At 36.4% G+C, this 12209-nt stretch overlaps 2 protein-coding genes across 2 annotated transcripts; both read left to right on the forward strand.

The window, feature by feature from the left end:
- The first annotated feature begins 446 nt into the window (after window positions 1-446).
- LOC122665780 (F-box protein At1g47056-like) lies at window positions 447-1395 on the forward strand. Its single transcript, XM_043861918.1, has 2 exons — window positions 447-1113; window positions 1322-1395. Exons 1-2 carry the CDS (start codon window positions 447-449, stop codon window positions 1393-1395), a joined length of 741 nt encoding a protein of 246 aa, XP_043717853.1.
- A 3868-nt stretch (window positions 1396-5263) lies between these two features.
- LOC122665781 lies at window positions 5264-6815 on the forward strand. Its single transcript, XM_043861919.1, has 3 exons — window positions 5264-5502; window positions 5594-5735; window positions 5997-6815. Exons 1-3 carry the CDS (start codon window positions 5264-5266, stop codon window positions 6813-6815), a joined length of 1200 nt encoding a protein of 399 aa, XP_043717854.1.
- The last annotated feature ends 5394 nt before the right edge of the window (window positions 6816-12209 follow it).

The raw sequence follows: 12209 nt of genomic DNA on the forward strand, positions 1-12209 counted from the left end.
CTTCGATGGACCATTCTGCCCCTAGATAAGGTAAAATGACCAAAATGATCTTACCTTAAAAAAAAAAAAAAAAAACGTGCAACTCATCTTCCCCAAATCGTTTAGGGTTTGGGGAAGATGAGTTTTTGAATAAAAAATCGAAAAGAAATTCAATTCTTCCCCTCTTGATTTTCTCATGAAAAACTTTGGAATCTACCGAGGCATCAGTTTGGAAAATTGAATTTCTTCTTGATCAAAAGAAGAGAAAGAGAAAAGAGAGGGAGGTCTTGGAGCCTGGTTCAGTTGCAGAATTCTTCAACTCGGTCAAGATTAAACAGCAACAGTTAGTAACCCCCAACTCTATTGAATCCAAACATGGCGACGATGCTCTTGTTCTCATCTCTCTCTGGTGCCGTAATCTCACTACCCTCGACCTCCGTGCTTGCAGCAAGTTGACACATTTAGGAATGGCCGCTTTTGCCGTCAACTGCGAGACTTTGAAGAAACTCACTTGTTATTCCTGCAACTTTGGTACAGAGGGCATAAACGCTGTTCTCGATCACTCTTCCTCTCTCAAAGAGCTCTCCGTCAAGCGTCTTGTTGGTGGCGCTGCCATACCAGTCAGACCTGGTGTCGTTGCTTCCTCCCTTAAGACCATCTACATCAAGGAGCTCCACAACGGCCAATGCTTCGGACCCCTTATCATCGGTTCCAAGAATCTCAGAACCTTAAAAATCTTCTGTTGCTCTGGGCCTGGGGATTGGGATAAGCTCCTCGAATCCATAGTGAAACGAGTCACTGGTTTGACTGAGATCCATCTGAAGACACTCCTAATTAGCGACGTCGGCCTTGCTGCCATCTCTAATTGCTCAAATCTAGAAATCTTACACCTTGCAAACACTCGCTTGTGCACGACTGCGGGACTCGTGTCCATCGCTGGCCATTGCAAGCTCTTAAGGGAACTCCACATCCATGGATGGAAGAAAGCCAATAGGATAGGTAACGAAGACCGTACTGCTATTGCCAAATGGTGCCCTAACCTTAAGGAATTGGTTCTCATGAATGTCAATCCTACTTGTTTCAGTTTGGACCTTCTCGCTGCCAATTGCAAGAATCTTGAACGCTCAGCATTCTGTGGGAGTTACATGTTTGATTCAAGAACTCATCTTCCCCAAACCCTAAACCCTAAACGATTTGGGGAAGATGAGTTGCAGGTTTTTTTTTTTTTTTTTTTTTCCAGGTAAGGTCATTTTGGTCATTTTATTCTATCCAGGGGTAGAATGGTCCATCGAAGTTCAAAAATTGGGATCCGTTATAACATAACGGGTCTATCTAATGGCAGGGACTATAATGTTACTTAGTTTAGAAGGTAGAGGTGCACGTGGAATTAATGAAAGTTCAGGGAGGCAATTGTGAGTTTAACCATTTTTCAGGGGCATTTGAAAATAACTTTTTTTTTTTTAATAAATAAAATAATGATTTAAAATAATGTGAGAGGGTGTAGAGTACTTGCTTGACCACAGAACCCTCTCCCGTGTATTTATATTCATCTCTTTTTAATGACATTTTAATAATTTTACTAAAATTTGAATGAGAGTTTAAGTAACTTTCCTTGCTACTTTGGACTAAAGTTTGGTCATGATGATGTATGTGGGGTCTTCTATCATATGAACTCGCCCATGTATTGCCAAGTGGCAAATAGTGGAGAGTTATACTTCACTCAGCACAGTGACACTTAGTACCAAAAAAAAAAAATAATCTTGCTTAGCTTCCAAGTAAATTTAGGGAATGTGCCTAATATCATCCTCCACAGGAGTGTCTTGCTTACTTTCCGAGGATAGGGCCTCCCTCGCTAGGGAAGGAGCAACAAGGTTTACCTCCCTAAATGTGATGGAATGAACATATGAAGGGGAAGAGGGTTAGAACTTCTATACTCACCTTTTTACTAGTAAAAGGCAAGTGATCCCATTCTTGAAGAACTGATGAAAGTTTTGTTTCTCCTCCTATTGGTAAAACTTGATTTAGTGTTTGGTTAAATGACACCACCATAATGTCAATTAGATCTTCCCAACAATAATAACTAGGAAAAGGTTCCATTGTCATCATGGACAAATAATGTGGCTATTCTAACCAATGTGGTCTGGATTTTCTTTTCACCAAAAAAATAAAGGGACAAAATGGTCTGGATTGATCATGTGTTAAATTCCATAACCTAATTCAATCAAACACTCTCTCGTATATTAGTATGAATCTCTATGTACGTGTATACACATGATCTATTGATATTCTAACCATTATTATGGATTCTCGCATGGTATTGATTTTTTTTAAGCTCTATTTTATAACTTTGACAACTTGTTTTTGGTTTAAATTTGATATGTGAACAAAACATCTTGAGGTCTGCCGTAATACAAACTTTGTGTGTTTTGTTTCTTTTTTTGAAACAGAAGGTATCTGGCCTTTGGCCAACTAAATCCCCTAGGGCTCGTGCACAACCCCGCAATATTACAAACCGAGAAATATTGGGGGCCCCATGTTCGCCAAGGAATTTAATGAAAATTTGTGTTTTAATTATAAAGCCCTTCCTAATTGGATACGGAAAAACTGAGCCAAAGTGTGACCAATTTAAACCCAAAGTTAATGTCACAAAAGCAAAAGAATCATAAAGATAAGAAAAAATCTTGTTGTAATCAAAATTAGTGAAATAAATCACAATCTTACATTTTTTTTTGCCTTTTTTAGTATATAATATACTTCTTTTTATGAGGATAAAATACAGTCATTTCACATGTGTGCTCGAAAAACTGTACTACACCATAGTTCTCGAGAATGACATAATGGTAAGTCAGTTTCAAACATTTTTTAAACTTTTTTTACTCATAGCTTTAAAAAAAAAAAAAAAAAGAAATTTTAGAAACAAGATCGAGAAGAACATTACAACTTAGTTCACTACAAATGTCCATGATAATAAAAGTAATTGATCAGTCAATTGATCATCTATCTATCCTTGCAAATTTTTTATGGTTAAGCTTAACAGTTACTAGAATAAAATAAGAATGACAATGGCCTGCCTAACATGTCCCTCACAATTCGGGTCTGGTATGATCAAATTGGGTTTCGACCCGATTGGATTCCATTCGATTGGTATGGTTGGATATTGATCGAATTTTGTTAATCAAACACTTTGCGTATTTAAAAGGCCTTGAATATTTATAGCCTATATTTCTGTCAAGAGAAATAAACGTTAATAGATAGGTCTCTCTTAGATAGAGAGATGACTCCCCAAAATACTTGTAAAAGGGTCCAAATGACACCACATTATTTCAAGGAAATCTGATCATAAGGAATTATAGGGCCAGATCTACATGAGGATGAGATTAGAAGCAAGAGAGGATAAAGTTCGAAACCAATAAGATAGTTTTTTAAATATGGGAAAAAAAATATAGAGGGGGGTGGACCCCACCCGGGCAGTGTGTTCCAGTAGGAGTAGGGTGGTCATTTCTGCCCCTTCTATTAGAGGAACTTGGGAAAATGAACCTGCCCAACAAAAAAAATCAAATGATAAGAATTATAAGTTCTGAATCAAAAGTCTTAGGCTTTACTAAAAAAAATATTAACCAGAAGTATTAAGGGCTGTTTTGGTATGATTTCTATTTCAATTGCTAGGGATGATTTCGATTTTTGAAATCATTTGGTTTAATTTTTACACCTTAGTTCAATGAAAGAAATCAAATGAACGAGAAATTTCGAAATAGGTGAGAAGCTCATTCAATCTCGAAATTGAAATTTCTACCAAAAAAAAAAAAGAAAGTGGCACACATCACTCGGTGACTAGAAAAACGAATACGTATCATCCGACACGAGCGATACGATACCGATACTTAGAACCATGATCTGTTTGAAGAAGAACGATGAGGATGAAATGTTGAATAAAAATTAATTAAATAGAAAAATTGAAGAAAAAAAAAGCGAATGGAGTAAAAAACGGGAGAGAGAAGAAGTGGGTGGATGCTTTCATTTTTTACTATTTTAATGACAAAAAAATAGTAAATATAGGCTAAGTGTAGGGTAGTGATAGTAATTGCTCCTACCTGTATAAGTATTACTTGTCCCCATCGAAACTTGAGGAAACCTGGTTGTAGACACTTATATATGCCAGAAACCAGGTACATTTATTTATGCCTAATATTATTCAAGTTATTTACTTAAGATATTATTTATAAATAAGCAAATACCTCCTATTTTAATCCAATAAAAATAGTTAAAAAATCAAATACCAAAAGGATAAAAAGTCAACCCCCAGTTCAAGAACAAAAACTGGATTTTCGGAGGTAAGTGAAATTTTCAACTTTCTAATGTTGGGGTTATTCTCAAATCTAAAAACTTTATAAATCTTAATATGATAAAATATTGTTAAAAACCAAAAGCGCGATAAAATATTCATTTGTTTTGATGCCTAAAAAAATATTTTTATTCAGAGCGATTTTAAACAACATTTACGCACACTAAATTAAGTTTGACCAAAACATAACCCCTTCATTATAAATCAAATTTAAGCAATCTTTGATTAGTTTGAAAGCTTTGTTGGAAAACTTTCACATAAATCCAAGATTGTTTAAATCTGATTTATATTGAAGAAGTTATGTCCCGATCAAACCTTATTCGATACCATGTCCAAGAACAATATACAATATCAAACTTGAATCAAAATCGCAAATACACTTTTTCCCATGTATCGCTCTCTCTATTTTTTTTAAAGTAAAATGAGAATATGTACAGCTAGCTATAGTTACAAGTATTGCCACATTGTAAGCAAATCACGAGACATCATATTATGAGCTCTAGTTTTTTCGCAGCCCACTTAGGAAGGGCTTATGTATTTAAATATCTGTGGAGTACGTGGTAGTTTAATGAAAACACAAATTTTGTATTAAGGTAGGCCTCAACATTTTTTGTTCACATATCAAATTTAAACCAAAAACAAGTTGTCAAAGTAGTAAAATAGACCTTAAAAAAAATCATTTCTATGAGAGAAGCCAAAATAGTGGTTAGAGTATCAATAGATGTGCAGGCACGTATATAGAGATTCGTGCTAACATATGAGAAGGTGTTTGATTGAATTAGGCTATGAAATTTAACACATGACCAATCTAGATCATATATGTTGGCAACAAGAATTTTTTATGTTGTGCAAAAGAGTTGATCGAGAGCTTCTATATAATTAGTGAGATCATGAATTCACGAGGCCAGGGAAGGGAATTAGTACTCACTCTTTGATAGGAAAATGGGTCAGAATCAGATTGACGAGGTTTACAACTCCTTGATGGTAGAAGCCGAAAAGGGAACAATAGAAACATTATATGAACTGCTTGGGAAAGACTCCTCTATTCTTGACAAAGCTGATAAGCAGTTCGGCGATAATCCGTTACATGTCGCCGCGAAGCATAACAATGCACTCTTTGCAGATGAAATTGCAAACCTGAAGCCTTCATTAGCTGAAAAGCTAAACCAAAGATGGATGGAGTCCTCCACACATTGCAGCTGAAAATGGAAATATAGAAACTGTGAAGAAACTCTTGAAAGTAGACAAGGAACTCTGTTTCATCAAAGGCAGGGAGATGATGGTGCCTCTTCACTGTGCAGCAAAATCTGAGGTAAATCCCAAGAATAAAAAGGTTATAAAGGAGCTTCTCTCTGCTTGCCCCAAGTGTTTCACAGAATTAACTATCCGAAATGAGACAGCTCTTCACACTGCTGTAAAGAGTGGTAGTTACCAAAACTTTAAAGCACTTGTGAAGTGGATCAAGGAACAATGGGGGGCTACAACATTCTAAGCTGGAAGGACCAGGATGGCAACACCATCTTACACCTTGCAACATCAGAAAGAAAAACTAAGGCAAGACAGCTACTTCCTTTATCTTCCTGTGATCTTCTACTTGACCCCTGCTTTAGATTCTTTTCTAAATCACTTTATTTTCTCTGAATGACAAAGTTTTGAATTGTAATGGATTTTGAAGATTGTAGAGCTGCTGCTTTGTAAGTTTGGCTATTTTGTTAGAAGGGCTGTGAAGAAAAACGCAAAGAACAACAAAGGAAAGACAGCCTTGGAGGTCTTAACTGGATCAGAAACACAACCAGTTCAGGAGAAGAAAGAGCCAAGAATAGAGGAGCAGGGAGATGAAGAGGAAGGAAAGGTGCTGGGAGATGAAGATAAAGAAAATGTGCAGGAGAAAATAGAAAAGTTCCTTAAAAGCTCACCCTGTTTTACACTTTGGCACAAGAAAGATACTAAAAAGAAAAGGGTTTCTAAAAAGGAAAGGGCTTTAGATTCTGGAATCAAATGGTTGCTGAAGGTCCAAAATTTCCTTAGTTTCAAGGTAAACAAAGACACTTCAACTGAAGTTCGAAATGCTCTGTTAGTGATTTTAATTCTGATCGTGACGGTGACATACACAACCGGAATCAATCCTCCAGGGGGACTTTGGCAAGATGATGGAATCAGCAATATCTCACAGAAACAACACAATGCAGGAACATCAATTTGGTTTGATAAGAACCCAGACTCTTTCCAACTCCTAATGCTTTGTAACTATGCAGGATTTCTTGTGTCTGTTGTCCTGGTTTTCAATCTCACAGAAGGATATACTTTACGAGGTCCGATTCTACTAGCTCTGTTCTTTATGTTGATTACCTATGCATTATGGATTCGACTCCTGTTTCTGAGTAATGGTGCTTTCGCAGTGTTGATCAATGGAATCATATTGATTGTTCCATTACCTGTGGCATTAGTCCTTTTGGTTGCTACTGCAAATTGGATATGGAACATTAAGCCATAGCCTTTACAATTTCTTCATTCCCTTTGTATATGCTGATTTGTTATGATTTCGATTGTATTTTTCAACTTATTTCATGAAATAGTCAACGAATAGATTTTTTTATCGAGAAATTGAAATTGTTTTGGTGGTATCAATCTAAATATTTCAAAAATAAGAAATCCATTTGGTAATTCAATTTTTGAGAATAGATTAATTCTTTCATTTATTTGAATTTAGGAGAAGATTCTTCACACTTTTAGTGTAGGGAAATCTCCAGATCCTTAACCTTTGAATCTAACACTCAGGTAAGAGATTGAATTCCATCGGCTTCTCAACAATCCACCAACACATCTTCACCCTCTACAGTTATATCAACTTCTTAGAATAGTAGGCCAAATCAAGTTCCACTCTTGTTAGAACTTCACTAGCACTTCTCAGTTTTCGCGACCCCTTTCCATTTTTATTTTTCTGATCCACTTGTGAGTAATGAGTACATGTTCCACTTCAGGATTCCCACAGTCCGGATTCTAAATGGCAATTGTTGCATTCTCAATAGCACTGTCATCCATTTTCAAAGCCCAGGTATTCGTTTAGCTCAAAACCTGGAAACAAGAAGATCTTAAATCCTTAATTCTTGTAAAAGACTTAATCAATAAGAGAATACCACAAGCAGATTGTGGAAAAAACCCCAATTCATATCCTGCTCATATATTAAGAGGAAAATATTATGATCCATGGTGACTTGAATCAAACAGATACAGAGTTCAATCGATTATACAATGAAGACCCAAATTTTCCTAAAGAAAAAACCCTTCAACCAATTTGAAAGTAACCCACGAAGAAGTAACAATTTTCATGACCAATTTTGAGAGAAAATGTAAAAATTGCAAAAACTTGCAGGGACTTGTTCCTCTTGAAGGATTTGTGGGTTCTTACTTCTCTGCAATTCTACGGTAAATTATGACCACTTATTACTAGAAAGACAGAATATGGTGTCTACGTGACGAGAAGAAATGAAGAACAGGAGAAACAGAGGGAGAGAGATCACCATAAACACTAACTGAATAGAAAGAGAGGGCTAGGGTTCCCAGCACAATAAGGCTGCAACAGGTTCAGAAGGGAGCTTCTACACTCGAAGATGGGACAAACTGGCATAGGTCCATCGGGGACCCGGTATCGACAATCTGGGCCGAGGTGATCGAATCCACAGGGAGAAGAACTCCCCCAGAAGGAAACTCAGCAACCCACAGGAGATCCCCTCTTCAATGGTTCAGAGTGGTGGGTAGTTCCTGACACATGGGTTTCCGGTGGTGGGTGTGGAGTGGGGGATTGCAGCGGCAGAAGAGCTCGCATGGAACTCGTAATCGACGAAGGAGGTGACCTAGAACCGTGTTCACGGAAGAAAGGAGAAGAAGAAGTAGAAGTAGAAGCAGAAGGAACAGTTGGAATAAAAATTGATTGAAATTACTTCTTTGCCGATCAAAAGAGTTTTTGTTTATCACGTGCTTATTAAAGATCATAAACGAAATTTCAATTTCGGAATTTTTTATTTTTGGTTGAAATTTCAATTTCGAGATTGAATGAGCTTCTCATTTATTTCAGAATCTCTCTTTCATTTGATTTCTCTTTCAGTGAAATAAGGTGTTAAAATCAAACCAAACAATTTCAAAAATTGAAATGACCCATAAAATCGAAATAGAAATCATATCAAAACAGCCCTTAAGACTTCTGGTTGAGAATTTATAATTCTTATCATTTGAATTGTTTTTTGAAAAGGTCAATTTTCCCAAATTCCTCTAATAGAGGGGGCAAAAATGATCATCCTACCCTTGCCCGAACACATTGCCCGGGTGGGACCACCCCCTCTATACAAAACTGTGTTATTGGTTTCGAACTTTATCCTCTCTTGCTTCTAATCTCGTCCTCATGTAGATCTGGCTCTATAATTCCTTCTGATCGGATTTCCTTGAAATAGTGTGGTGTCATTTGGACCCTTTTACAAGTATATCGGGGAGTCATCTCTCTAGCTAAGGGAGGCCTATCTATTAACTTTTATTTCTCTTGACAAAAATATAGGCTATAAATATTCAAGGCCTTTTAAATACACAAGTGTTATATCAACAAAACTCTATCAATATCCAACCATACCAATCGAATGGAATCCAATCGAGTCAAAACCCAATTTGATCATATCAGACCCGAATCGTGAGGGATGTGTTAGGCAGGCCATTGTCATTCTTATTTTATGAGAATATGTACAGCTATAGTTCCAGCCGTCCAAGTATGGAAAAATATCACCTCAATTTGTCTGTTCGTCAATTTCCTCAATTCCATCTAATAGAGTGAGGTATGGAAAAATATCACCTCCAGGTATTGCCACATTGCAAGCAAATCACAAGACATGATATTATGAGCTCCAGTTTTTCTGCAGCCAATTAGGAAGGGCTTTATATATGTATCCAAATATATCTACCGAGTGGTAGTTTAATGCAAACACAAATTTTGTATTAAGGTAGACCTCAAGATGCTTTGTTCACATATCAAATTTAAACCAAAATAAAGTTGTTAAAGTATTAAAATAGAGCTTAAAAAAAATCAATACTATAGGAGAATCCATAGTAGTTGTTAGAGTATCAATAGATGTGTATGCACGTACATAGAGATTCGTGCTAATATACGAGAGAGTGTTTGATTGAATTAGGCTATGAAATTTAACACATGATCAATCCAGACCATTTTGTTCCTTAATTTTTTTTTTTTTTGGTCAAAAGAAAATCCAGACCACATTGGTTGGAATAGCCACATTATTTGTCCATGATGACAATAAAACCTTTTCCCAGTTATTATTGTTGGGAAGATGTAATTGACATTATGGTGGTGTCATTTAACCAAGCAGTAAATCATGTTTTCCCAATAGGAGGAGAAACAAAACTTTCATCAGTTCTTCAAGAATGGGATCACTTGCCTTTTACTAGTAAGAAGGTGAGTATGGAAGTTTTAAGCCTCTTCTCCTTCATATGTTGGCATCTGTGGATTGCAAGGAATGAACGCATATTCAATCACAAATCACGGTCCCCAATGTAAGTCTTCATTAAAGCTCAGCAAGCCTATGACGAATTCTGATCTTCCATAGAAATCAGTGCAAGAGCAAGCCCAGTGAATAATGAGAACACCATCCAAGCTCAACATCAGCCGCTTCCATCGACCCCAGGTTGCTATAAAATCAGCTGTGATTCTACGCTTTGCCAAAGAGTTTCCAATGGTGGCCTGGCCTTGGGTTTATAATCAGGGATGACAAAGGAGCGCCTCTTAAAACCATATCTGAACTAGCTCCTTTCTCTACCATGTTCTGCTGGATGAGGAATGGGCGCTTCGAAGTGGTCTCCTATGCGCGTTAGAGGAAGAGATACCCAACGTCATTGTTGCATCTGATAAAGCTGGGCTGATTAACTTCATAAATCAGACCTATGCCCCTCCTCTGGGTTTTAATGGACTAATCCATGACATTCGGATTCTATCAGCTTGATTTAACACCTGTTCATTCTATCACATTTCTAGGGAGGTAAATTTTGTTGCTCATTCCCTAGCGAGGAAGGCCCTATCCACGGCAAGTAGAATAGTTTGGTCAAATTCCAATCCTTGGCTTCTAGATTTGTGTTCCCAACAAGCTTTGAGCCCACTTGATAACTTTACGAGAAACTGTTTCTGGTGTTTTTTCATTCTGAGAAACGAAAAAACACCTAAAAATCGCTTGATAACGAAGTGTTTTTTATGACTGTTTTTGGAAACATAAATCAAAATTTATGCTCCCTGAAAGACTTTTCTTGGTTGAAAATTGGAAAGTGTGCCTGATAAAAAGTCCTATATTCGTTCACTATGCTCTTTTATAAAATTGGAAAAGTGTGTCGAACATATCCTTTTGTTAATTTTTATAAAAAAAAAAAAAAAAAAAAAAAAGAGGGTTTTGCTTCTTTCCAAGAATAGGTTTACCAAGCGGGTCAAAAACGGTTTCTCAACGCAGAAAATGAAAAACCTGTTTTACTGTTTCTTAGCACATAACCAGAACAGAAACACCCGTAAGATTATCAAGCGGGCACTTTGTGTACAAACTTACACTCGTATTCAATAAAATTGCTCTTTATCATAAAAAAAAAAAAAAAAAAAAAAAGATATGAGGTGAAAGTTTAGTCGGGCTACATCTTGACACTCCTATGGAGGATGATATTAGCCACATCCCCTAAATTTACTTGGAAGCTAGGTTTTTTTTGTGTTTGGGGGTTTTAGGCGTCACTGTGTTGAGTGAAGTATAACTCTCCACTATTTGTCACTTGGCAGTACATGGGTGAGTCCATATGATAGAAGACCCCACATACATCACAATGGCCAAACTTTAGTCCAAAGGAGCAAGGAAAGTTACTTAAACTCTCATTAAAATTTTAGTAAAATTATTAAAATGTCATTAAAAGGAGATGAATATAAATACACGGGAGAGGGTTCTCTGATCAAGCAAGTACTCTACACCCTCTCATATTATTATTTTAAAAATAATAATTTGAGGATACCGATACTTAGAACCATGATCTGTTCAAAGAAGAACAATGAGGATGAAATTTGAATAAAAAATTAATTAAATAAAAAAATTGAAGGAAAAAAAAAAAAACCAAATGGAATTCAAATTAGGACTTGGAGTGAATAATATATAATGGTGAAACAGATTAACAAAATAGAAAATAAGAGGGGACCCAACAGAGAGAGAGAGAGAGAGAGGAAAAAGCAAATTCTAAAATTAGAAACTGAATCGACTATTGTGGCCCTGCTTTTAAATTGTAAATCAGTTTTGCTTGTGGGTCCCCTCTTATAAAATTAGAAACAGAATCGACCGTTCTAGTTGGGTCGACCAAACTAGGTTTGGTTTGGTTTGATTTGGAGATTGGGTTAATTTTAAATCTTGTTTTAACTTCCCCATTTATCATTAGGCAAAAATTGGAATACAATTCCTACATTACTTGTTGATGTACACCTACCTAAAATATTGCCACGTATGGATGTGGCTTTTGAACAAATTTCGTTGTCTAACTTAATCAAATCATCTCTCTGATACCGCTCCGGATCGTCCTATATCGATTTGAATCGGAAAGATTTACCCCTATTGTTTATTTAAAATATATATATATTTTAATCTTTTTACCTTTGGCCCGTACCGATCAATGATTGATACAGGAATATCCCAAAATCGAGATCACTAATGATTGATACCAATCTGATCCAAACGATTCTGCCTATCCGCTACCGATCCCTAAAACCACATGATGATTCGATAAGATTGCCTTCGACCACGATGAAATGAGATTTGTTTCACCATCAATGGAGAATAGTATTATTATCACTCGACGTTAAGCTTCTCTTTTGCCAAAA

This window comes from Telopea speciosissima, chromosome 6 (assembly GCF_018873765.1).
Source record: "Telopea speciosissima isolate NSW1024214 ecotype Mountain lineage chromosome 6, Tspe_v1, whole genome shotgun sequence".
NCBI lineage: Eukaryota > Viridiplantae > Streptophyta > Magnoliopsida > Proteales > Proteaceae > Telopea > Telopea speciosissima.

What these genes read in the sequence shown, in the direction of transcription:
- LOC122665780 (XM_043861918.1), top strand. Translation starts at nt 447, where the DNA reads ATGGCCGCTTTTGCCGTCAACTGCGAGACTTTGAAGAAACTCACTTGT. An exon ending in TCTTGAACGCTCAGCATTCT is followed by an intron (nt 1,114 to 1,321) that starts GTGGGAGTTACA and finishes ATCTAATGGCAG; the next exon opens with GGACTATAATGTTACTTAGT.
- LOC122665781 (XM_043861919.1), top strand. Translation starts at nt 5,264, where the DNA reads ATGGGTCAGAATCAGATTGACGAGGTTTACAACTCCTTGATGGTAGAA. An exon ending in CTAAACCAAAGATGGATGGA is followed by an intron (nt 5,503 to 5,593) that starts GTCCTCCACACA and finishes CATCAAAGGCAG; the next exon opens with GGAGATGATGGTGCCTCTTC. An exon ending in AGACAGCTCTTCACACTGCT is followed by an intron (nt 5,736 to 5,996) that starts GTAAAGAGTGGT and finishes TGGATTTTGAAG; the next exon opens with ATTGTAGAGCTGCTGCTTTG.